Source organism: Garra rufa, chromosome 6 (genome assembly GCF_049309525.1).
Source record: "Garra rufa chromosome 6, GarRuf1.0, whole genome shotgun sequence".
NCBI classification, from domain to species: domain Eukaryota; kingdom Metazoa; phylum Chordata; class Actinopteri; order Cypriniformes; family Cyprinidae; genus Garra; species Garra rufa.
In genome coordinates, this window is record NC_133366.1 from 15,323,509 (window position 1) to 15,347,492 (window position 23,984).

Consider the following 23,984-nt stretch of genomic DNA (forward strand, 5'->3'; position numbering starts at 1 on the left):
TGAGAAAAAACTCAATTTCGAAATATAAACGCAATTCTGAGGAAAAAGTCACAATTGAAAGATATAAACTCTCAATTCTGAGAGAAAAAAAGTCACTAGTGAGATAAATGCAATTTGGAGAAATCACAATTGCGAGATATAAACGCAATTCTGAGGGGAAAAAAGTCACAGTTGTGAGATACAAACTTGCAATTCTGAGGAAAAAAGTCACAATTGCTAGATATAAACGCAATTCTGAAGAATTGAAGAATATTTGAGTTTTTATCTTGCAAATCTAACTTTATAACTCACAAAGGCAAATTTATATCACACAGTTTTAAATTAATTTCTTAGAATTGTGAGTTTATATCTCAATTCTGACTCAGTTCTGTTTTCACTGGCACTGCCTTGATAGTTAAATTGTATATGAAAGCAGTGTAGAGTCGACCACTTGAATTGACTTTGTGATAGCTGGTCTCATGGCGCCATCGCATGCTATGTCGTTATTTTTTTCAGGCTGTGCTTTTCATAAATGTGCATTTATTAGGCATAGTATAATCCGATGATTGACTTTTAAACCGATTCTGGTTCGAACATATAAGGCTGAACAGTGCTACTGAGAGTTTCTAACACTTTCGGCGCATGAGATTTGTCCTGTTTTGTTTTTGCTGGCTCTTGAAGCTCTGGAGCACCAGCTCATTTGCATTCCTCATACCCTAAAAGTGGCAATTTTAACCCACTATAAAAAATTATTTGTAGGAGCTGGAATATCACATACACACTCTGGGGACATCAGAGACTTGGTTTACATCTTGTAAAAGGGGATAATAGGTCACCTTTATTGCTTTAGACAAAAATAATGTAATAATTATACGGTATACTGTCTGTTTTTTTGTTTTTTGTTTTAAACCATTTAATACTTTCTTCCTGATTAAATGTTTATGTTTTTACCCCAAACATTTGAATGGTATAATGCTTTCATCAAAATAATCAGCACAACTGTTTTCAAACATCCATTGAATGTAATAAGAAATCTGCATATTAGAATTCTGCTGGATCATGTGAAACTGAAAATAAGAAGAAATTACATTTTAAAATATATTGAAATTATTTCAAATATTTGATCATATAAATGCAGTTTTGGTGAGCATGAAGTTTTCTAAAACATTCTAAAAATCTTAATTTCAAAAATTTGACTTTAGGTGCCCAAATTTTCTTGACCAGACCCCAACCCATAAACCTCCTGCCACACCAGAAGAAGCCCTGACCAATCACGTTCGACGATTCACAATCACTACATTCCAGTTCCTGCCTGAAGATGCCAATCTGCAGACAGACGAGGAGGTAAAAAGCAGCCCTGAAAATGCTTAGAAATATACGTCATCTAGGCACAGAAAATTTGATATGCAACATAGTAACTTTTTTTTTTTCTCTCTCTCTCAGATTTATTTTATGTGTTCAACGGAGGTTTGTCTGCCCTCAGATGGTCCATGTGTTGAGGGCTGCTTTGGAGGTGAGAGTCAGTCGTACTTCATTCCCTCAGTATGCAATTACAACCATAATTTATGGTTTTATTTTTTATTTTAAACCATCTCTGACTCCTAATAGGATGTTTACTGCACAGTTTTATTTTTAACTTCTGTATTAGTCATTTGTACATTTTTACTGGTTGCATTCATTCACCTAAAGCACTTTGTCTTTCCAGATCCCTCTAATGTGAAGTCTTGAGAAAGGATGATGAGCTGGATAAAGCCCAACTAATAAATCATCATTCTTTTTGTTTGACAGATGTGCACAATCTCAGTAGTAAATGCAAAATAAAGCTTTGAAACAGTCCTTTTCTTATGATATAGTTTTATTTAAAATAGCATCTGGTTAGCTGGACTGAGAAAATGGTCTGATTGTTGCTGTCTGAATTTATGCACAAGTTCAACTTGTGCGGAACGGCTATAAACAAACATGTTTTGCAGTGACTCAAATGAACCTGCAGCCATCAGCTGCACTGCTGCTTGACTCATTTCTGTATTACCAGATCCGTCTATATGAGTCAAAGTTGCGTTCAGTTGTGCTCTATATATTTCTTTGCATTTAATTGTTAATACTGATGTACAGCTATGACGACATTTTCTTTTATATCTCATGTAACGCTGTTCCTAAGAACTGACTTGGTTTAAACGTATAGAAGAAAATATGATAATTTATAATACTTTGTGTTTAAAGCTCATTTATGTACATTCACAAAGGTTTTAGTTGGGTAGGCATTCAGTTCCTTGTGGAGGGAAGTGTACGCTCAGCTGAAGGGTCTGTAGTGTTTTCTGCTGTGTGTGATCAGGTTGGAGCTCTGACTGAAGGCTTTACCACACACTTTACACACATGAGGCTTCTCTCCTAAACAAAACATAAAATGAACCTTGTCAAATGGGGAGCAATCAAAACAAAACATGCACTTAATATCCACCTTTTTCCTCCTATAAGAGTGGGTGTGGACATTCATACATTTTATGGGTCATGGCTTCCGGTCTCATCTGCTTCCAGCTATTTTTATCTGTACAAAACAGTTCGTTTTGCTGCTTAATAGTAACATTGGTGTGTCTTACAATGTTATTTTAATGTATTATCTTAATTATGAGCACACTGATTTGTAATGCAACGGTTTGACCGTTTACTGCACCTTAGGATGATCAGACGTTTGTTTTCTGGGGACAGTCCTGGTTTTTGGTGTCTTGTCCCCGTTTTACAGCACTTTCAAAACAACCTGCAAATATACTGCCATTCAGAAGTGCAGAAGTGTACTGCACTCCCAGTCCCAACAAAATGGACTAGTTATAATTTAATTCCTTTTAACATTATTAAAGCTACATGACTGATACTATCTTTGTCATGGAAAACTCTTGTTTGTTCATATTGAGTTCGCAGTTTTACCGTAGGCTTAAATTAATTTTCAAGATCTGAGGTAACAAATGATCAATTCTTGCTTTCAGTATGGCTATAAATGTCATGCAATATGATATTTAAACACACATTAGACACTTTTAACATTGAATAAAGCACATAATCAGTATCGGAGATTATAAGTGTCATATAGTTTGTATGCTGTCACGACATCACAGAAATAGAAACCGTTTCAAAAATAGAAAGTGGTTAGGACAAAATCCCCAACTTTAAACACAGTTGTGCAAAATTAGCCTAAAATGCAAAATAATATGAATATCAATTTCCAAACGCATCAACACAAAATTTGTAATTATTTCTGCTATAACTCATAGTTGTTGAAACTGGTAAATACAATTTGTTAAATACAGTTTTATTCATCTTATGTTCTCATATTTATTGTTTTTAATGTTTTTCTAAAACCATAATTTGGTTATATACTGTTTTGATATGTTCTATTATTGTATTAAAAGACTATGGTAAATTTGACCCTCAAACATCACTGTATCCATTGTGATACTGTATATGGAACCAAAAAAACAACAACTAAACATTCCTTTTCTTAATTTGTAGATAGTCACAAGTGAGATTTCAGTGATATTTTGACCATGGAACTAGGAAATGTCCCTCGGAAAATTGGTCGCCTTACCTTACTGCAAGTTGTTATTCTTATTTCCCTATTGGCTAATGAACCGGAAGTCTCACCCATTATTTCCAAGAAAAAAGGTGGATAAGGCGAATGAAACGTAATTAGCGTAGAATACAATGGCAGTAGGGACATTTCCCCCTATTTCAAAGTTTCAAATCTCTGAGTCTCACCGGTGTGTATGAAGGTGTGTTTCTTCATGTCGGATTTCTGGTGAAATCTCTTGCCACAATACTGACAGGGATATGGCCGTGTGTCCGAGTGGATCAGGAGGTGAGTGGACAGAGTGGATGAGCGTTTGAATACCTTCCCACATTCCTTACAGTCGAATGTTCGTTCCTAAAATTCAAAATTATGTATTACTTATCATTGTCATTTTTGTATAGTAATAGTAAATTGTAGAAATAATTGCTTACAAAAAAGTATAAACGCTTACTAAACTACATACTAAATATGACAAACAAGCTGGAACTGCAGAGATAAAAGCATACCGTACGTAAAAACACAATACAAAAGAGAACGCTGCAGTTATACTATTCAGCATCAGAGGGAGACAAATAACTCCTTTTACCGTGAACATTGCAAACTAATGGTCTTACCTTTACCCTGCATGGCATCACGGAATCCTTGCTGTCACGGAATACCAAAGACCGTCCATGATGACTACCATGAGATCTGTACACGTGAGCCTCCAGGCGAGCAAGGGATGAGAAAATCTAATGGAAAATTCAAAACAACTGTTTATAGAACGTCTCAGGAAGTGAACAGTTTTCCATATTAGGCCAAAATAAAGCGAAATTCAATGAAAGCGCTACTCAAGGAAAACGTCTCGTTTTCTGTTTGTTGGTGAGCAAGATTTACGGACGGGAGAAGCTGGTCAAGTGAGTGGATTTGTATTTAAACAAACAAAATCGTCCAAAAACGGCTTGAAGGATAGCTTGCTTCATTTGTTTTAGTGTTACATAAGCATATAACATTGAGTTTGTTGGGTTTTTTTTTTTACACAAAAGGCACACCTTTCCACATAAGCTGCAATGTTTTGAGCCTAAATCCCTCCGAGGACTTATCAGAGAACAGTCCAGTGAACTGTCTCTGCTGTTGAGCCCTTGCATGTCTGCTATGTCTCTGGAGTTGACAGGTAACCAGTGCACTGGAGACGGAGGGCCATACCGGAAACCTGCTGGATCTGCAGAAACCCAGTTAAGAATAAGTGTCAAACACATGAGAGGATCTGAAAATTAATATACAAAAATAAAAAGGGATCCTTGACACCTATTAAAAATCAATTTAGTTGATTACCTGTTTTCCAGTCATTATCGAAACCGTTGTGTGTGCTGTTTTGCGGCATGGTTGGAGAATATGGTTGTATCTCTTGGCCTGATTCCTCTGTCAGTGTAGCCACTTTTATGGGGACAGACCAGCCCACTAGGCCTAGATAGGGCACGTCAGCGATGGGAAGAGAGGAACGAAAGCCTCCCTTCTTACTCTTTTTGACCAGAAACGAACGAGGCATAATGAACAGAGAGAGCTAGAACCAGCGACAGAGAAGATTGTTCTGCAGGACTAAAAACAGAGAAAGGAAAATACATGACATATGTATACATTTAAATGAGTAGCCTATTACATATAATAAAAAAAGCTTTTATTTTTACATTTTTTTTGCCCAGTAGGGGAAGCACATATTCATCAGTGAAAATAATAATGCTTATTTTTTAATTCATGAAATGCGAGCTCAGGATAGTAAACGGAAATGTGTTCTCATCTTGCAAGTCAGAGACTCTCAGATGCTAATCAGAGCAGCTTCATGACAGCATATTCCTGTCGAAACACTATTTACAACCACTTTATGAAATGAATTAAGATGATCAATATTTAAATAAGAATATAGAATTTTTTTATAGCACCTGCAATGTTATAATTACTCTTGCTTTAATGTTGTAAATAGGTCTATGTTAAAAATATATATTTAGTTTTAAATATTGTGGCAATTTTCGAAATAATTTACTTGATATTATTTAAAACATGAAAATAACACTTTAATGGCTGTATCTGGTGTACCGAAATATTTCACAGCATAATAAGCAAAAAATGTGTGTAACATTCAATGTATTGATTTTAAATAGAGTTCATTAAATGCTGAACGTACTATTTAAGTGAAATTCAAACAGTGATGATAATTGTTAATAATTGTGGTAAATCTTTAAGATGTTGGCCATGTTAATTATCCTTTAAAATTTAGTCAAGAAACTAATGAAATACTAATATATAAAATTAAAAAATAGAAAAACTTTTGCTTTTAACTCATTTGTGTGTTTTTGGGCAAAAGCAGACCCACAAAGCTTAAAACAAAAATTAAATTTGATAAAAATTATAAAAAGCTAATCTGGTCATTATTTCAGTACTGTTTTCAAATTGATTTTTCGCCTATTTTTGTTTTACCAGACAGAAAATCTTACAGTGACATCTAATGGCGTTGATTAAAAAATAGATTTTTATATCACAGATATATTAAATTGACTTTTTTGTGTTTCTCGTATTACAAGTACAAATGGGAGAAAAATACCAATCAATTTCCTTTAAACTTGTGTGATTACTTCAAATTATAATAGTTAAACTTCTCCAGACACTTTGTGATTTTGTTAAGAGCAAGCAATGAATGTGGAAAGAGGATCGTCAGGATGAAGATGTTACATAATGTTTAAAAATGTTTCATAAATATCTAACAGTGTGTAGGAACACAAAAAGTATCCTAAAAAGTATATTTAATCCCGTCCTTCAGGACAGTGTTTCAAAAATTCATATTTTATTTTTAGGTTTAATACAGACTATAATTTAATCTATATAAAGTATTGAGTTATATGCTGTGAGGACAGGTGGTTTTAGTGATATTTTGTGAAATAGACACTGTAAACTCAGTTTACTGCCATTAGTGCTATTCAAACGTCTCTTGTTAAATAAATTGTTAGGACTTACCAGTAAATGCGTCCAAGACCAGCCAATAGTTTCACGAAGTTTTTCTATAATAACATTCACATTAAATGCAGATTAACTCTCACTTTTATCTGACTGTATTTACTGTAAATAGATTAGGCCGAGATATCGTGTTGTGTCTGTGTCACCAGCAGTAATAAATCACTGAGGACAGGTGCGCGTTCCTTAAAGCGCAGCAAAACTGAAACCTCGGTAACGCGCGCTCACAGCACCGGCCGACCACAGACGCGTCAGTTTCCGCCGTGCGCTCTGCCTCGAGCTGTTACAAACCAGACTTGTACTAACCGTAACTGCTGCTGCTGCTGCTGCTGCTGCTGCAGTGCGAGTGAAAACTAAACAGCAAAATAAATCAGGGTGGTCTCATCGAGAAGAAAACATTTCCTGTTTTAAAATACATCGCGAGCACCTATATTAAGTTTATCCGTGGATGTGACTAATAATAAAGCGCTGTGGTGATTTTATGTTCTCGTTGCAAAAATGGCTGCAGTTTAGTCATTCAGTGCAAATGTAAACCATAGGTAGGCTTAATAGTGTGATATGGTTTTGATGGTGTGATTGTGACACGTCATTCTAACTCAGATTGGCTTTTGGCCCTGAATGTATGAAACAGTCACAGACCCCATGCAGACAGACGAGGAAAAGCGGAGGAGAGGGAAAAGTGATGAGACTGTAGAAAAACTGTGGAGAGTGTGGTTGTGTGAGGTGCAACAAGACTTAGGTCTTTTGCCCATGCCTTAAAACCATATAAATAACTGCCATTACTCCTCACATTTAGGCCAACCAACATGACATCTGTGCTATAGGAAAGACAAATAGGAAACGACTCTTCGTTGGGTTTGTCTAAAAGCTGCAGTTTAGCAAGAAATGTGTTTAAAAAACAGCTTTTTTGTGTTTTCCACATCAAGACATTTGAAATGTTTAAATTATGCAAACATATGAGATGAAGACTTAAAGAGATAGTTCATTCAAAAAATAAATAAATAATTAATTACTCACCCTCATGTCGTCTCAAATCTGTAAGACCTTCGTTCATCTTCGGAACACAAATTAAGATATTTTTTGATGAAATCGGAACTGACAGTTTTGTTATTCTTGTAGCTTCATATAATTAAGGTTGAACCACTGATGTCACATGGACTATTTTAACAATGTCCATACTACTTTTCTAGGCCTTAAATGTGTCAGTTGCTTTGCTGTCTATGCAGGGTCAGAAAGCTTTTGGATTTTATCAGAAATGTCTTAATTTGTGTTCTGAAGATGAACAAAGGTCTTACAGGTTTAGAATGACATGAGGGTGAGTAATTAATAAGAGGAATTTAATTTTTCGGGTGAACTATCTCTTTAAGTAGTGTAATTAAAGTGAAAAGTTCACTAAAAATGATTCTGTCACCCTAAAGTTGTAAAGTTTAAGTTTTTTTTTTTCATTTGTTGAACATAAAATAAGATATTTTGAAGAATGTGGATAACAACTGTAAGCAGTTGCTGGTCCCCACTGACTTCCATATATGAAAAAATACAAAATAAAAATACAGAAGTCAGTCGTTACCAGCAAGTGTCTGATTACCCACTTTCTTCAGAATATCTTTTTTCGTGTTCCAGAGAATATAGAAATGCATATAGGTTTGGAAGAACTTAAGAGTGAGTAAATGATTACAATAGTTTCATCTTTGGGTTTGGGTGAACTATCTCTTTAAATTTGTTTTATTCAATGTAAAACAAGATAAGAAGCATAACAAGGTCACAAGACCAGCTGAATTTCTAACCAAAAACAATTACTTTTGCATGATGCTACATCCATGCAGAGATTCGAAGGAGCAGTTTAATAAAAATAAACATTGCGTCAAATTACCATCTGTACTTATCTGTATGACCTTGTAAAACACCATTTTTTTTTTTCAAATATTTTTTGTCCATACAATGCAAGTCAATGGACTCAAGTTTTGTAACATTCTTCAAAATGTCTTCTGTTATACTCTGGTGGTTCTTCAAGGATTAGTTCACCGAAAAAATTTTAACATTCTGTTATTATTTACTCACCCTCGTGTCATTCCAAACCCGCAAGACCTTCATTCATCTTCAAACCACAAATTAAGATATTTTTGATGAAATCCAAGATCTTTCTGTCCCTGCATAGACAGCATCACAACTGACACGTTCAAGGCCCAGAAAGGTAGTAAGGACATTGTTAAAATAGTCAATGTAACATCAGTGGTTCAACCGTAATGTTATGAAGCTACGAGAATACATTCCGTACACAAAGAAAACAAAAATAACGACTTTATTCAACAATTTCTTATTGCACAATATGGCTTAATCCCTTCTTCAAGTCTGTTTTTGCTGTGCGTTTCAAAGCCAAACGGGCACTTCGTTCAGGCGATCAGCTCGTGATCCGGTGTTTTCCGTGCCTCAGAACGGCTCAGTTCACAGTGCATGCAGTGAACTTGTTTATTGCGCATGATTTAATTTAGAATTACACAGTATATCACAGCTAAAAAGAGAGTTGAATCCACTTTAGAGTTCAGGTACAAGTTTTTACTGACTTTTTTCTGACTTAAGTTTTCTTAGTTAAGAACATGGCCTGAAGCTCTTAATAGAGTAGTTCACTTTCAGAACAATAATTTACAGATAATGTACTCACCCCCTTGTCATCCAAGATGTTCTGTCTTTCTTCAGTCGTAAGGAAATTATGTTTTTTGAGGAAAACATTTCAGGTTTTCTCTCCATATAATGGACTTCTATGGTGCCCCCGAGTTTGAACTTACAAAATGCAGCTTCAAATGGCTCTAAACGATCACAACCGAGGAAAGAAGGGTCTTATCTAGCAAAAAGATCAGTTATTTTCCAAAAAAAAAAAAAATACAATTTCTATACTTCTAGCTCTGTGTGTACTCTTTGTAAAAATTAAAAAGTATATAAATTATAGATGTTTTTAGAAAATAACCGATCGTTTTGCTAGATAAGACCCTTCTTCCTCAGCTGTGATCATTTAGAGCCATTTGAAGCTGCATTTTGGAAGTTCAAACTCGTGGGCACCATAGAAGTCCATTATATGGAGAGAAATCCTGAAATGTTTTCCTCAAAAAACATAATTTCTTTACGACTGAAGAAAGAAAGACATGAACATCTTGGATGACAAGGGGGTGAGTACATTATCTGTACATTTTTGTTCTGAAAGTGAACTACTCCTTTAATTTAGAACTCTCAAAGTGCATTAGATAGAAGAATTGAACTAAAATGTACACAATTTGATTTTTCTTCATTTCTTTTTTTTTCCAATATCAGAATAATATCATATTGTGGACTTTGTGATATTATTGTATCGTTAGATTTTGATATTGTTACATCCCTTTTGGTTACTATATTTTTATGATATTCTTTATATAGACAATTGCTGCACTATTTTAGGGTTAATATTGTCTAGTACCATAAAAAAATACTAAATATTAATAAAAAAAATTACATTTAAAAGTTACATTTATCGTCCTGTTTTGACAGTGATTTATTAATTTGATTTTTAATTTTTATTCCTTTCATGCAAAATAATACCTACACATGAGACCAAAATTTGACCTTTGCGAATGTATAGCATAAATGTTTATTTTTTTTTAAATACATTTTATTTATCATCAAATACAGAACACTGGATCATCATTTGATAACATTGCCATTTATATAATCTTTAGTACTGTCATTCTTAATAACACATCAAAACTGTAGGAGAGAGAAGATGTGATCTGATGGGTGTCATGGGGAGACTACTTGACATTTACGTACTGGTGAAAGGAGGTAAGGCAGCTGTTGGAGCACTATAGAGGAGGTGATGTCCCATCAGCCTCTGCGATATGACCTTATGCCAAAAACTCACTGGCCAATTATTTCATATGGCTACACCTGAAAGCATAATGTGATGTGTATGAAATATCGACCTTATCGGCTTTTGGGGTTGCTGTTTGGATACACACAGTGTTTGAAATAGCAACATTTGAATGAAAACACTAACTACAGTACATACAGCAAGCACATTTTCTGTATGCTTGTAACAATTGAATGAGATTACATGCGCTATATACAAATACTATTTCCCCCAATTTATGCAGCCACCTGTTTGTAATGATGTAGTATACTGCAATATAAAAAAAGAAAGTAATGGAGCCATTAAATAATACAATAAAGTATTTTATAAGGATTTTTTAAGCTCATGCATAAAAGTGTACATTAATGCTTTTTTGTAGTTAGGTTGTCTGCTGTAACTACAACATATCTTACGTGAAACCATTTAGGGTTTCATTATGATTATCGCTGACATGGCAACCTTTAAAACAACAATAACAGAAAGAATAAGAGCTAAAAACTGGCATGAAAAAATATAACGGATAACAGTATATAAAAGCATCCAGCTTCAGCTGAAACGGCGACACAATGTTCTGAGATATGTGACAGACTTTATACAGGGAAAACTGACTCATAATACCACAAAGTACTGATATTATTATCACCAGAACATTTTTCATTCATCTTTTTTCTTCTTCCACTGATTAGAACATAATTCAGCCATTCTTAAAGGTGATTGAAATTAGAGCTTAATGTGAAACAAAAATGTGCTTGACCAGATTAGCCACTAAAGAGCAACTCTAAGTTCATTTCAAAACAGCCATTTCTGATTTCCTATTAGCAAATATTCTTCAGAAGCTAAAACTCACACCACAAAACCGTTGTTTTGTAATCAAGTTGTGAAGAAAGTTTCCTTTGACTATTTGAAATCCAACAGTCCCAAACCAGAACAAATGTTGGTAAAACAACTTCTCGATAAAGCTTCTCAGCTTCAGGGACCCTCTGAGGTTAAAGACCAGCAAGAAATGAGAGGGGCACAGCAACTTCCTTTACAGGCTGCTTTTCTTGTAAAGAACACAGTTTATAAACGGTACACACTACTGAAACTGGTTTGTGGATGGTTTTAAATGTTACTGAGGTCACTGGGGAACAGGAAGGATGTGCTAAATCAGAGCCCCAGCAGAGATGATGCTAGAGTATTAAAATCTCAAGTCCATATGCATAAAATATCAGTATTGGTCTAATTCACACAGGGGGAAATAGCAAGCTGGTCCACACAAACCATTGATAACACTTTTGTCATTGATAACAATTGTCAGTCAATACAACACTGTGGTACGTTAAAACAGCAACCCCAGGTCACCTTAAGCACTCAAAATGAGCTTTATGAACACGTTTACAGTTGAAGTCAAAAATTTACATACACCTTGCGGAATTTGCAAAATGTTAATTGTTTTGCCAAAACAAGAGGGATCATACAAAACTGATGATATTTTTTATTTAGTACTGACCTGAATAAGATATCACACAAAAGATGTTTACATACCTGAATAATACACAGCAGTTTTTTTTGTTTTGTTTAGTGATAGTTGTTCATGAGTCCCTTGTTTGCCCTAAACAGTTGAACTGCCAGCTGTTCTTCAGAAACATTCTTCAGGTCCCACAAATTCTTTGTTTTTCAGCATTTTTGTTTATTTGAAGCCTTTCCAACAATGACGGTATGACTTTGAGATCCATTTTTTCACACTGAGGACAACTGAGGGACTCATATGCAACTATTACGGAAGGTTCAAACGCTCACTGATGCTCCAGAAGGAAAAACGATGCATTAAGAGCCAGGGGGTGAAAACTTTTGAACAGAATGAAGATGTTGCCTAAATATTATTTTCATTTAGTACTAAACTTCTGAAGCTACCGAAGATACGTTTCCCCGGAGGACAAAATATGTTCATTTTATCCTGATCCTCAAGTTCAAGAAATGAGACCCTCATTTTTTCCTCAGTGTGAAAAGATGGATCTCAAAATCATACAGTCATTGTTGGAAAGGGTTCAAATAAACAAAAATGCTGAAAACCCAAATAATTTGTGGGACCTGAAGGATTTTTCTGAAGAACAGCGGGCAGTTTAACTGTTCAGGACAAACAAGGGACTCAAGAACAGTACTACCACTAAAAAAGAAAACAAAACAAAACACGACTATATGTAAACATATTTTATGTGAAATATCTTAGTCAGGTCAGTACTAAATAAACAAAAACATGCATTTTGTATGCTCCTTCTTATTTTTCTGCAGATTTTTGAAGGTGTATGTAAACTTTTGACTTCAACTGTAAATGGTTTTCATGTCATATACTGTAAATACTTCTCCCAAATGTCTTGTAATGCATCATACTGTCAGAGATATGAACGAGAGCAGCTTCTCACTGCTTTTTGTCGATAAACATTAAAGGGTGCAAATGTCGGCAATGTATCGCTCTCAGAAAGTCATGTAAACATGTAAAATGTTTGATAAATGCAACGCCCCATGAGCTTTAGCAAAATGAGGCAGTGGTGGGGAAAGGCAATGATATTGATGCACCATGTGCAGTCAGACAAACACGGCATCGTAGACAGTACTGAGTACGGTGGAAGTCTTCAATACAGGTTATGAAATTGTGGGTAAAAAATTAAAGTGACCAAACTCGATTAAAAGGAAGAAAACTGTTACAAGTATGAAATATTTGTATAACATACGTATATATATACACAATCTCACAATATTTTGTGAAATAACTAATTTAGTTGAGTAGTTACGTTTGTTTGTAAACCGTTCGTAGTTCAGTCAAATGCAGGCAAGCTTTAGCACTACAAATGAAGACGACTTTCTTAAATAACAACCAAGAGCTAGTCTTCAGGAAGTTGTTTTAGAATCAGCACAAACTTATACAACTCAGGATTAATAACTGCCTTGAGATGGTTAGTAGTTGTGAAATGCAAATCAATATCGCATAGTTGCTTGAGGTCTAGGCAACTCATTGCTGATAAGCGTCAAGTCGATAATAACTTCACAGTATATCTTGGACTTATAAATCTACCTTACATGGGAGAGGGATTCAAAAGAATAAAATTAATAATAATAAAATAACTAACTAGATATGTCATAGCAGCAGTTGTTTTTCTTTTCTTTACCCTTTTTAAACTAATCTCTTTTCTGGAGACCCTGTTGTTTCAGCTTCATGCTGTTTTTCAGGATTGGCACAGAAGAATAGTATAAATTAAATAGTTTGGCCTCTGCATGAAGTACATGTACATTATTTAAAAAAAAAACATAAAAGAAATAAACATATAAATAACATAAAAAAAAACATTTGGCAATGTTGACACAATAGTTTTCTTTTGCAATGGATATTTTCCATTGAAAATTTTGATCACCTTTCTTCATTTTGTATAAAACACACACAAATACATGGATGAGCTACGGTAATATTCATCTATGTATGTAACTATTAACATCCCTATTATGTTATATAATAAGACTTTGTTCATTCGTATTTTCTCGCCTTCAGCCTTTAGCTCTCATTAAAGTGATTGTAGTGTCTGTTGCGTTTGAGCTAAACATACAAAGGTGCACATCCTCTCCAGAGGAACATGACAGAAACAAAACGAAGAACATCCAGGCTGAGAGAGGCATCAAATCTGCTGCTTTCCTCGAAAGAAACAGTAGAGATGGTCTCTACGTTTGACACCAACTGAGTGTGACAAAGACTTTTTGTTTATCCGAAGGTGTATATCCTGCTTGCTTTTTCTCTCTTCTGTCACCTCATTTCTAGCCACATGGCTGTTGTATTCGTGAAGTTGGTATGCTCACAGAGATTAAATGAGTGTCTGGTTAAATCAGAGGTAGTTTCAAGGCCACGCTGTTTTCTTTGAAAGGAGAAAATGGCAAAAATGGCCGAACTTTCTGGCACTCTGAGAAGAGGACAGTTTGCCGTCTGTATGCATGTATGTTTTGTTACACAGAACTCCGAATTCAGTCCTGGGAAGAAATACAATACGTTTAAGAATTGTGCAACAGACACACTGACAAAAAAAACAGTAAAAGAAAGAAAAAGAGAAAGTATAAGAGAGAGAGAGAGAGAGAGAGAGAGAGAGAGAGAAACACAGAGGCTGTGTCCGAAACCGAAAGCAGCTGCCGTGTATTTGTCTAAAGGGACCACCTTCCAAAAATGAAAATTACTCCATGATTTACCTGCCCTCAAGCCATCCCAGGTGTGCATGACTTTCTTCTTTCAAACGAATACAATCAGAGTTATATTAAAAAATGTGCTGATTCTTCCAAGCTTTATAATGATGGTAAATAGCTGCTGTTCAGATACTGAAGCAAAATGAAGTGCATGCATCCATTATAAAAAGTGCTCCATACAGCTCTGGGGGGTTATTAAAGGCCTTCTAAAGCAAATTGCTGCGTTTGTGTATAAAACAACATCCATATTTTAAACTTTATAAACAGTAATCTCTAGCTTCCACTAACTCGTACGCATGTTAATGAGAGAACGGCGTTCTATATATATGCTAGTCTTGCGAGAAGCAAGTTTTGTTTACGGCAAACGCAAACCAGTCTCCTCTTGGCTAACATTTTTCTCACAATTTAGTTTCGTATTTTAAATTAGTTTTGTTTTGCTCTCTCCTCTGCACTTCCACACTTATCACTGTGTTCGTCTACATCCTACATCATCCGCTGGATCACCACTCTCCTGAATGTGTACGACAGTTAGTGGAAGCTATAGATTATGGTTTATAATGTTTTAAATATGGATATTTTTCTTACACAAATGCATCAATTCGCTTCAGAAGGCTTTTATTAACCCTCCGGAGCCGTGTGGAGCACTTTTTATTATGGATGGATGCACTTTATTGGGCTCAACACCCATTCGCTGCCATTATAAGGCTCGGAAGAGCCAGGACTTTGTTTTTAATATAATGCTGATTGTATTCATCTGAAAGAAGAACGTCATATAAATCTAGGATGGCTTGAGGATGGTGATAAATCATGAGGTAATTTTTATTATTGTGTGAACTATCCTATTAAATGAGAAGTTCACTTCCAAACCAAAAATTTATGGATAATTTACTCACCCCTTTGTCATCCAAGATGTTCATGTCTTTCTTTCTTCAGTCGTAAATAAATTGTTTTTTGAGGAAAATATTTCAGACAGTTAGGGTATGTCGATAAACTCCCATCTCATTTTCTCCTTCAACTTCAAAATTGTCCTACATAGCTGCAGAAGTACCGACCCAGTGTTTATAAAGTGAACATGCAAAGAAGATCAAACGTCCCTTTACAAAAAAAAGGTAAAACAGCGATGTAGGACAATTTTGAAGTTGGAGGAGAAAATGAAATGACTGACCCTAACTGTCTTGAACCAGAATGCACAGAGTTCACACAGAGCTAAACAAGACAAGCATTTGAAGTTAAAAAGTATATAAACATTTATAACAGTCTTTTTTTTTTTTTTTTTTGCAGAAAATAGCAGATAGTTTTGTTAGATAAGACCCTCATTTAGAGTGCTTTGAAGCTGCATTTAAACTGCATTTTGGAAGTTCAAACTCTGGGGCACCATAGAAGTCCACTACATGGAGAGAAATTCTGAAATGTTTTTCTCAAAAAACATAATTTCTTTACAACTGAAGAAAGAAAGACATGAACATCTTGGATGACAAGGGGGTGAGTAAATTACCTGTAAATCTTCGTTCTGGAAGTGAACTTCTCCCAATGGCCCAATGATGGAAAAGTGGCTAATGTAATTTCTGTGTAGAAATGTAAACCTAAATATTTCAAATAATAACAAATTGGGCATTTATGAATTCTTGTGTTTCTAATCATTTCATCAGATGTCATTTTATGTCCAATCACCAAAAACGAGTGTGTTTTTCAAGTTTCGGACACAGCTTGAATGAGGGCGAAGTATACTATGAGAGTGTCACGCTATGCATCGGTTTCCTGCCCTACCTCTGACAGCTTCTGGGTGGATGTACATAATCTCTCTCACGCTATATATGTGTGCATTTTGTGCAGTCTATTCCTAAAGGTTTCCGTCCATCCCGTCTCACCATTTCAAGCAATCTCAGTTCTCTAATCCTTCAGTGCACACCATACTTGGGTAAAGCTGCTGCTGGTTAGGCAGAGGGTCTTGGCAGGGAGTTTGAATGGGGTTTCTTTCCTCGCCGTCGCTGTCCGTGCTGCCTTGACTGTCCAGACGAGGGGATGAATGGTGCGGGTACAGGGAGCTCACAGGCAGGCTCTGAAGAGGGTCCTCGTCCGAACTGAGGTAATCACCCTCTGCAGATGCTGGGCTTTCCAAACATAGGTCCGGATAAACGCCACCACCGGTGTTCTGGAACTTGGAAGGCTGTCCACGCAGCTGCCTGATCTAAAATGTTTAAGAGAAGGAAGTTAACAAACACTATACTCTGGCTAACATTCTTAAAAACACACAGATCTGAATAAAAGAATTCACGAATGCTGAATCAGTTCCTGTCTAGTAAATTGACCTGCATATTAGAGCCTTTTGAAATCCGTTTTATTTTCTCCCAGATTCCGTTTTTTTTTTCTCTGATTAATTCTTCTAGACTTTATTTTAATCAGTGTTGCCAAGTCTGTGGTTTTCCAGCTGAATTGGGCTACTTTTATACTGGTGCTGTGGGATGTTTTTTAGTCCACGGGTTGAAGCGAAAACCCCCAGAAGGCAATTGGGCTAGTTTTGGCCATAAATGGGCTACTTTTGAGTAGCAGTTGGGCTGGTTTTGTTACACATACCTGGCAACCCTGGTTTTAACGGTTAAATAAATATTTATCAAAAAGCATGTCTAATTAATTGAAATCATGAAACTTACACAATTTAACAGCAGTTTATTAAAGGTTTAATAAAAATTACATTTCTAAGGCCCTATGAAATTCTGTTTTACCTTTTCTTCCCTTAAATTTAGTTTTATTTTTACCAAATTCTGTTTTCCATTAATTTTCTGGGGAAAAAAAGCATCTTTAATTTATCGATAAAAAAAAAAAAAAAAAAAAAAAATAATAATAATAATAATATATATATATATATATATATATATATATATATATATATACAGTCGTGGCCAAAAGTTTTGAGAATTACATAAATATTGGAAATTGGAAAAGTTGCTGCTTAAGTTTTTATAATAGCAATTTGCATATACTCCAGAATGTTATGAAGAGTGATCAGATGAATTGCATAGTCCTTCTTTGCAATGAAAATTAACTTAATCCCGAAAAAAACTTTCCACTGCATTGTTAAGAAGGCTTCAGGGCATCCAAGAAAGTCCAGCAAGCACCAGGATCGTCTCCTAAAGAGGATTCAGCTGCGGGATCGGAGTGCCACCAGTGCAGAGCTTGCTCAGGAATGGCAGCAGGCAGGTGTGAGCGCATCTGCACGCACAGTGAGGCCAAGACTTTTGGAAGATGGCCTGGTGTCAAGAAGGGCAGCAAAGAAGCCACTTCTCTCCAAAAAAAAAAAAAACATCAGGGACAGATTGATTTTCTGCAAAAAGTATGGCGAATGGACTGCTGAGGACTGGGGCAAAGTCATATTCTCCAATGAAGCCTCTTTCTGATTGTTTGGGGCATCTGGAAAAAGGCTTGTCCGGAGAAGAAAAGGTGAGCGCTACCATCAGTCCTGTGTCATGCCAACAGTAAAGCATCCTGAGACCATTCATGTGTGGGGTTGCTTCTCATCCAAGGGAGTGGGCTCACTCACAATTTTGGCCAAAAACACAGCCATGAATAAAGAATGGTACCAAAACACCCTCCGACAGCAACTTCTTCCAACAATCCAACAACAGTTTGGTGAAGAACAATGCATTTTCCAGCACGATGGAGCACCGTGCCATAAGGCAAAAGTGATAACTAAGTGGCTCGGGGACCAAAACGTTGAAATTTTGGGTCCATGGCCTGGAAACTCCCCAGATCTTAATCCCATTGAGAACTTGTGGTCAATCCTCAAGAGGCGGGTGGACAAACAAAAACCCACTAATTCTGACAAACTCCAAGAAGTGATTATGAAAGAATGGGTTTCTATCAGTCAGGATTTGGCCCAGAAGTTGATTGAGAGCATGCCCAGTCGAATTGCAGAGGTCCTGAAAAAGAAGGGCCAACACTGCAAATACTGACTCTTTGCATAAATGTCATGTAATTGTCGATAAAAGCCTTTGAAACGTATTAAGTGCTTGTAATTATATTTCAGTACATCACAGAAACAACTGAAACAAAGATCTAAAAGCAGTTTAGCAGCAAACTTTGTGAAAACTAATATTTGTGTCATTCTCAAAACTTTTGGCCACGACTATAAGTGTTATATTTCTGTCACAGTTTCTTCAAGTCAAACCAAACCTTTATTTTGACGGGTTGCTGTAAAGACTTTAAGTTTCAGTTTGTATATGATATGATGATAGTTTTTCTTGAATGAAACAGTAAAATGCCCATGAAGTGACTCTCGGAGCTGTTCTAGAGATAATGTTTGTGTGTTCATGTAAACATATTGAGGCAGCAGAGGCTGAAAACGCCACAAAAGCCACATGTGCTTCAGTATGTGTGTTGTAAACAAAACCGTGCATCTGCGCCATTCATTCACACAGAAACAAGCAGAAAACATAGAATTCACATTTGTGACCCTGGACCATAAATCCAGTCATAAGTAGCATGGGTATATTTGTAGCAATAGCCAAAAATACAATGTATGGGTCAAAATGCTCGATTTTTCTTTTATGCCAAAAATCATAAGGATATTAAGTAAAGATCGTGTTCCATGAAGATATTTGGTAAATTTCTTACCATAAATATATCAAAACTTAATTTTTGATAATTAATATACATTGCTAAGAACTTCATTTGAACAATTTTAAAGGTGATTTTCTCAATATTTGTATTTTATTGCACCCTCAGATTCCAGATTTTCAAATAGTTGTATCTCGACCAAATATCGGCCCATCCTTACAAACCATACATCACTGGAAAGCTTATTTATTAAACTTTCAGATAATGTATAAATCTGAATTTCAAAACATTTACCTTTATGACTGGTTTTGACTGGTCCTGGGTCACATTTCAACAGTATTTTGCAGCTTAATATTCACAGAAACTAGTCCATTTCGCATTTTGATTTAAGTGTACTGACACACTGTTGATTTATTTATAAAAAAAAAATGGCCAAATTCTGCGACATTCCACGTTATAAAGTAAATTCCAGTTTTATGACTGGACTTCCATCTGTGTTTTTTCCACGTCATGGAAATTATAGGGCCATAGCATTTGCAAAACTTAGTTAGTGAAGCTGATTGACAAATTTAGTATAGATTACTTAGCTAATTAAAAAGCCTGGGAGGTATAAAAAAACACAATATATACTATGAAAACAATGCCATTTTTTTCCAGCAAGGGCCTACAACAATATTACAAAAAACATAAATAAAAAACTAGCAAAATAGTCTAAAATGTATCTTAAAACACTGACTCATTTTTGACCTGATAATACAATCTGAAAATGTTCATAACATGAATTTGTAATTTATTTTTTTTGTAGAAATGGGAGTTGAATAAAAAAAATAATTAGTAAAGGAAATTTATTCAATCAAAGAGGCTCCTTATTAATAGATTTTTCAATTCAGTGGCGCTAATTATTAATTTGCCTCTTGGTCCCTTGCTAATAGTAATGGGTAATCTAAATTATTTCTGCAAACCGATTCAAAACAGTTAAAGAAAAATGTCTGCAGTCACTCTTCAATGTGTCATGATATGTCACGCTGAATCATTCAATGTGTGAATGCATATAGCTGATTATTGCCTTTCACTCAAGTTAATGAGGTTTGTTGTAACGGTTTCATTCTGTGATCCTGCATGTTCAATAACACAACTGACAAATACTGATTAGCCAACATCTCGGATAAGTTTTCCACCTAAACACAAACAGGCTGTCTAAAGTATGTCTAAAGTATATGAAAATAATAAACTAGTTTTTAGCCTGAAGAGTAAAAATGGCTTGTTCTGTTCTCCAAAATGGCAGGTTATGAGCATGGCTTTGTACTACATGAAGTGACAATAGATGCAGACAATAACTGAATAACTGAATACTACAAAAATTTAAAAAGGAATATCATGTAGTCACAGTGAGATTAGGTGAACAAGTTTTTCTATAAATTTATACATTTATAAAGGGAAAAAAAAACACAGTAAGGAACTCCGGAGTCATTTCCAGAACCAGGATTCCAAATATTTCCTATGATTCCAAATTTTCTAAGCATCAGATTTCTTTAGTTATCTGTAGAATGTAAACACTAACATTAAAAGCCCACTACATACTACATTTACCTGTCTAAACCATCCTTTTTTTCACTTGAATTGTCACAGTATTTTTACTAAACTGCTTGCAACAGGTTTGGATGTTTCCATAGCAAAAAGTGGTGATTACTAATATGCACTAATGTAGAATTTAAGCACTGAATATTAGAGAGGTTTGAGCAAAGTATAAACATGCACTGTGGTTGAGATCACTTTGTCAATCTTATTTCTGTGTTAAACAGGCTGTGGTTTCGGTTAAATTGATTAAGAAGTGTTTTTACTGAGACTTTGATGTTAGACAGATTACTTGGCAGCAAATAAGAAGATAAAGGGTTAATAATAAAAAAATCACGAATCATCTGATAAAAGTTTGCACTGAAAGTAAGAATAATGAAGTATGTTACAGTAAAAATGCAAGAGTTTTAGTGGTTTCATTTATTTATCTATTTTATTTACCAACAAGGCTGTTTGTGGCATGATTTATGGGTTTAAATCTGCATGTATGCTGGTAAATATGTTTCGCGACTCTGGATGTGTGTGAATCATGTAGACAGTGGATTTTCTTGCGTGACAGAAATGGACCACAATTTTTTGCTCTCATTTCAGATCTTCCCTTCTGAGTCAGTGAGCACAAGTGAGTGTGTTTGCGTGTGTGTGCGTTCTAACATTCGTGAGAGCCTAAAACAGGTATTATGCTAAAATCTCAGATCTGAAACGTCATGGGTTTCCCAATAAGTGCTTTAGCAATTTGCGAGTGTGGGAGTGGGAGGGGCTGTGGTTAACCAATGGAAAAGCTTCCTGAGACAATCATCTACACAAGCCCCACCTCTCACTTCCTCTGTCTGGTTGATCTCGTTTCAGCCAAAACCACAGAGCAAAAAGTCAGTGCACAGCACTTCCGAATTAGGACATCACCGAGATTTTTAAAAGTACGGTTGATGAAACATTTAGAAATTGTAATGAAAAACACACTTAATGCTGAAATACTGATAAACTGCAAGATGTGCCAAAGTGCACAAAGGACTTCCATTTACACATGTACAAAGATCAATAAATAAAAATAGGAATACAAAAACACTTTCTTTATGGACTGCCTGGATGATGAAAAGACATAATATATATATATATATATATATATATATATATATAGAGAGAGAGAGAGAGAGAGAGAGAGAGAGAGAGTTAGATAGATTACTTAGGTAGATATCCATTACTGATTCCAAATTGCATGAGTAAAAATGGTAGTTAGTAATGTAATCCAGTACATTACATATTTTAGGTAATGTAATCAGATTACTTTTCACCTAACTCGTTTATCACATTGATTTAAATAGGATAATCTTGCATTATATTGACATAAAAATACAAAGAGTAATAAAATACATTACATTTGTTGTTATTAACAACTTGAAGTGCATTAAACCTTACATTATGTCAAGGTTTCCCAAACTGGAGTTTGTGAAAGATTTGCAGGGGGTTTGTGAGTTTAATGCAAAGCTAATAAGTAAAAAACAAAACAAAGTTAGATTAAAATAAATCATAAAAAAAACTAAAAAAATGAAATATTTTTGTTTACCTGCATGTCATGTGACCATAACCAATGTCAGAGAACAAATAAACATGCAAATGTTTTTAATGTTTACTAAAGAAATTTATTTTGCTCACCAAGCCTGCATTTATATGATACAAAATAAAAGTAGTAATATTTTGAAATATTGTGAAAACTTTTACTATTTAAAAAATCTGCTTTGTATTTGAATATATTTTAAAATGTAAATTATTCATGTGATCAAAGTTACATTTTCAGCATCATTTTAGCATTTTAATATATATATATATATATATATATAACGAAAAAAATGTTTTATTAAATTATTACATTTAATTGACAAAAATTAATATTATTTTTTTTAATAAAATACAAAATAAAAATAATAAAAATTGTATGTATGTCTATATTATTATTATTATTATTAAATATAAAATAAATATAATATTACTAATACCAATATATAATATTAGCAATAATAATAATAATAATAATAATACCAATTTTATGTATTTATATATATATATATATATATATATAATGTTTGTTTTAAAAATATTGATATATGCTATAAATTGTTCTTAACAACTGGACTAATTAAGTTGCATATCATTTGAAATGCAAGTTAATTAATCATTATGAGTTGACAGCCCTAATAAACACAATATATCACAACTGCACAAAGTTTTTGGGTAAATGAAAACTGAGTTAGTTAGTACAAATATATATGACAACATTTACCTCAAATAGAATACTAATAAAATATAAAATATTTATTTAAAATATCAATTATTTTATACTGTTGAAAAAAAATCATTCTGTTATATCAGATTAGGTGCTTCTTCAAGTTTTGTTTTGATTAAAGATGATCTAAAATCTTTGGCACTACTGAACATATGGCGACCTGATTTTGTGGCAGAATATGAGCACTTTTAAAGCGCTGATGTAAAATCCGTCCTTTGAAAGCGCCCACAATGCATCTCAACTCAACTGATTACAGTAACCATGAAACTGGAGCATAATCACTTCACATTTGTATGTAAACACTGACACAAGCAAAGAAATCGAGCGAGAGGAAACGTGAGTGGCGATGACAGAATCAAAACGAAAAGAGCGATGAAAACGAGAGATGACACACAGAGTGATACGTGAACAGAGAGGTGAAAGGTAGGGAAATAAATACAAGAAAAAAGAGAATGTCAACACACTCTCACACCCCCCTGTCACGAAAGGTTTCTCTACAAATGAGCAAGATCATCACATGAAGTGCGTGAGATCGAGCTGTGACTGGCTGCGTGGGTAAGCACCACAGTATCAAACCATCAAAGCCGTCTGTGTGTGTGTGAGGGCATATGGGGGGAATGGGGAAAAAGATTTTCGAGTGGTTTTGATTGTGGTTAGGGAGGGTCCCGAATGCCAAGAAAAGCACTACAATACCACTTTAAAACGCATAGGTAACCGCTCAAAGCGTACTAACAGAAACGGTGGCAAAGTGCAGACAGACAGATTAAGATCAACAAACATGAAAAAGAGCTATGCTAACAGCAATAAATGCTAATTTAAGAAGAGGAGAAACTAGGTTTGTGTAGTCAAACACAAACACTTGGGATCATGGGAAATCTTTTTACCAAAAACTGTGTGGGTTGTAAATGTTGTGGACTTTTTTCTGATCGCAGATTACGATGCAAGCGCACAGATTGTGACAGATAGCAGCTGAACTT

At 34.9% G+C, this 23,984-nt stretch overlaps 1 protein-coding gene across 1 annotated transcript in view; it reads right to left on the reverse strand.

Moving 5' to 3' along the window:
- Positions 1-1,746: 1,746 nt before the first annotated feature.
- evi5l (ecotropic viral integration site 5 like) overlaps positions 1,747-23,984 on the reverse strand; it is a 46,750-nt gene continuing 24,512 nt past the window's right edge. Inside the window, exons 19-23 of the mRNA XM_073842854.1 lie at positions 16,584-16,788; positions 4,573-4,742; positions 4,156-4,272; positions 3,730-3,895; positions 1,747-2,367 (exon numbers count right to left, since the gene is read on the reverse strand). Coding sequence (XP_073698955.1) covers positions 2,270-2,367; positions 3,730-3,895; positions 4,156-4,272; positions 4,573-4,742; positions 16,584-16,788 — 756 coding nt within the window. The 3' untranslated portion in view covers positions 1,747-2,269. The remainder of the gene's footprint in view (positions 2,368-3,729; positions 3,896-4,155; positions 4,273-4,572; positions 4,743-16,583; positions 16,789-23,984) is intronic.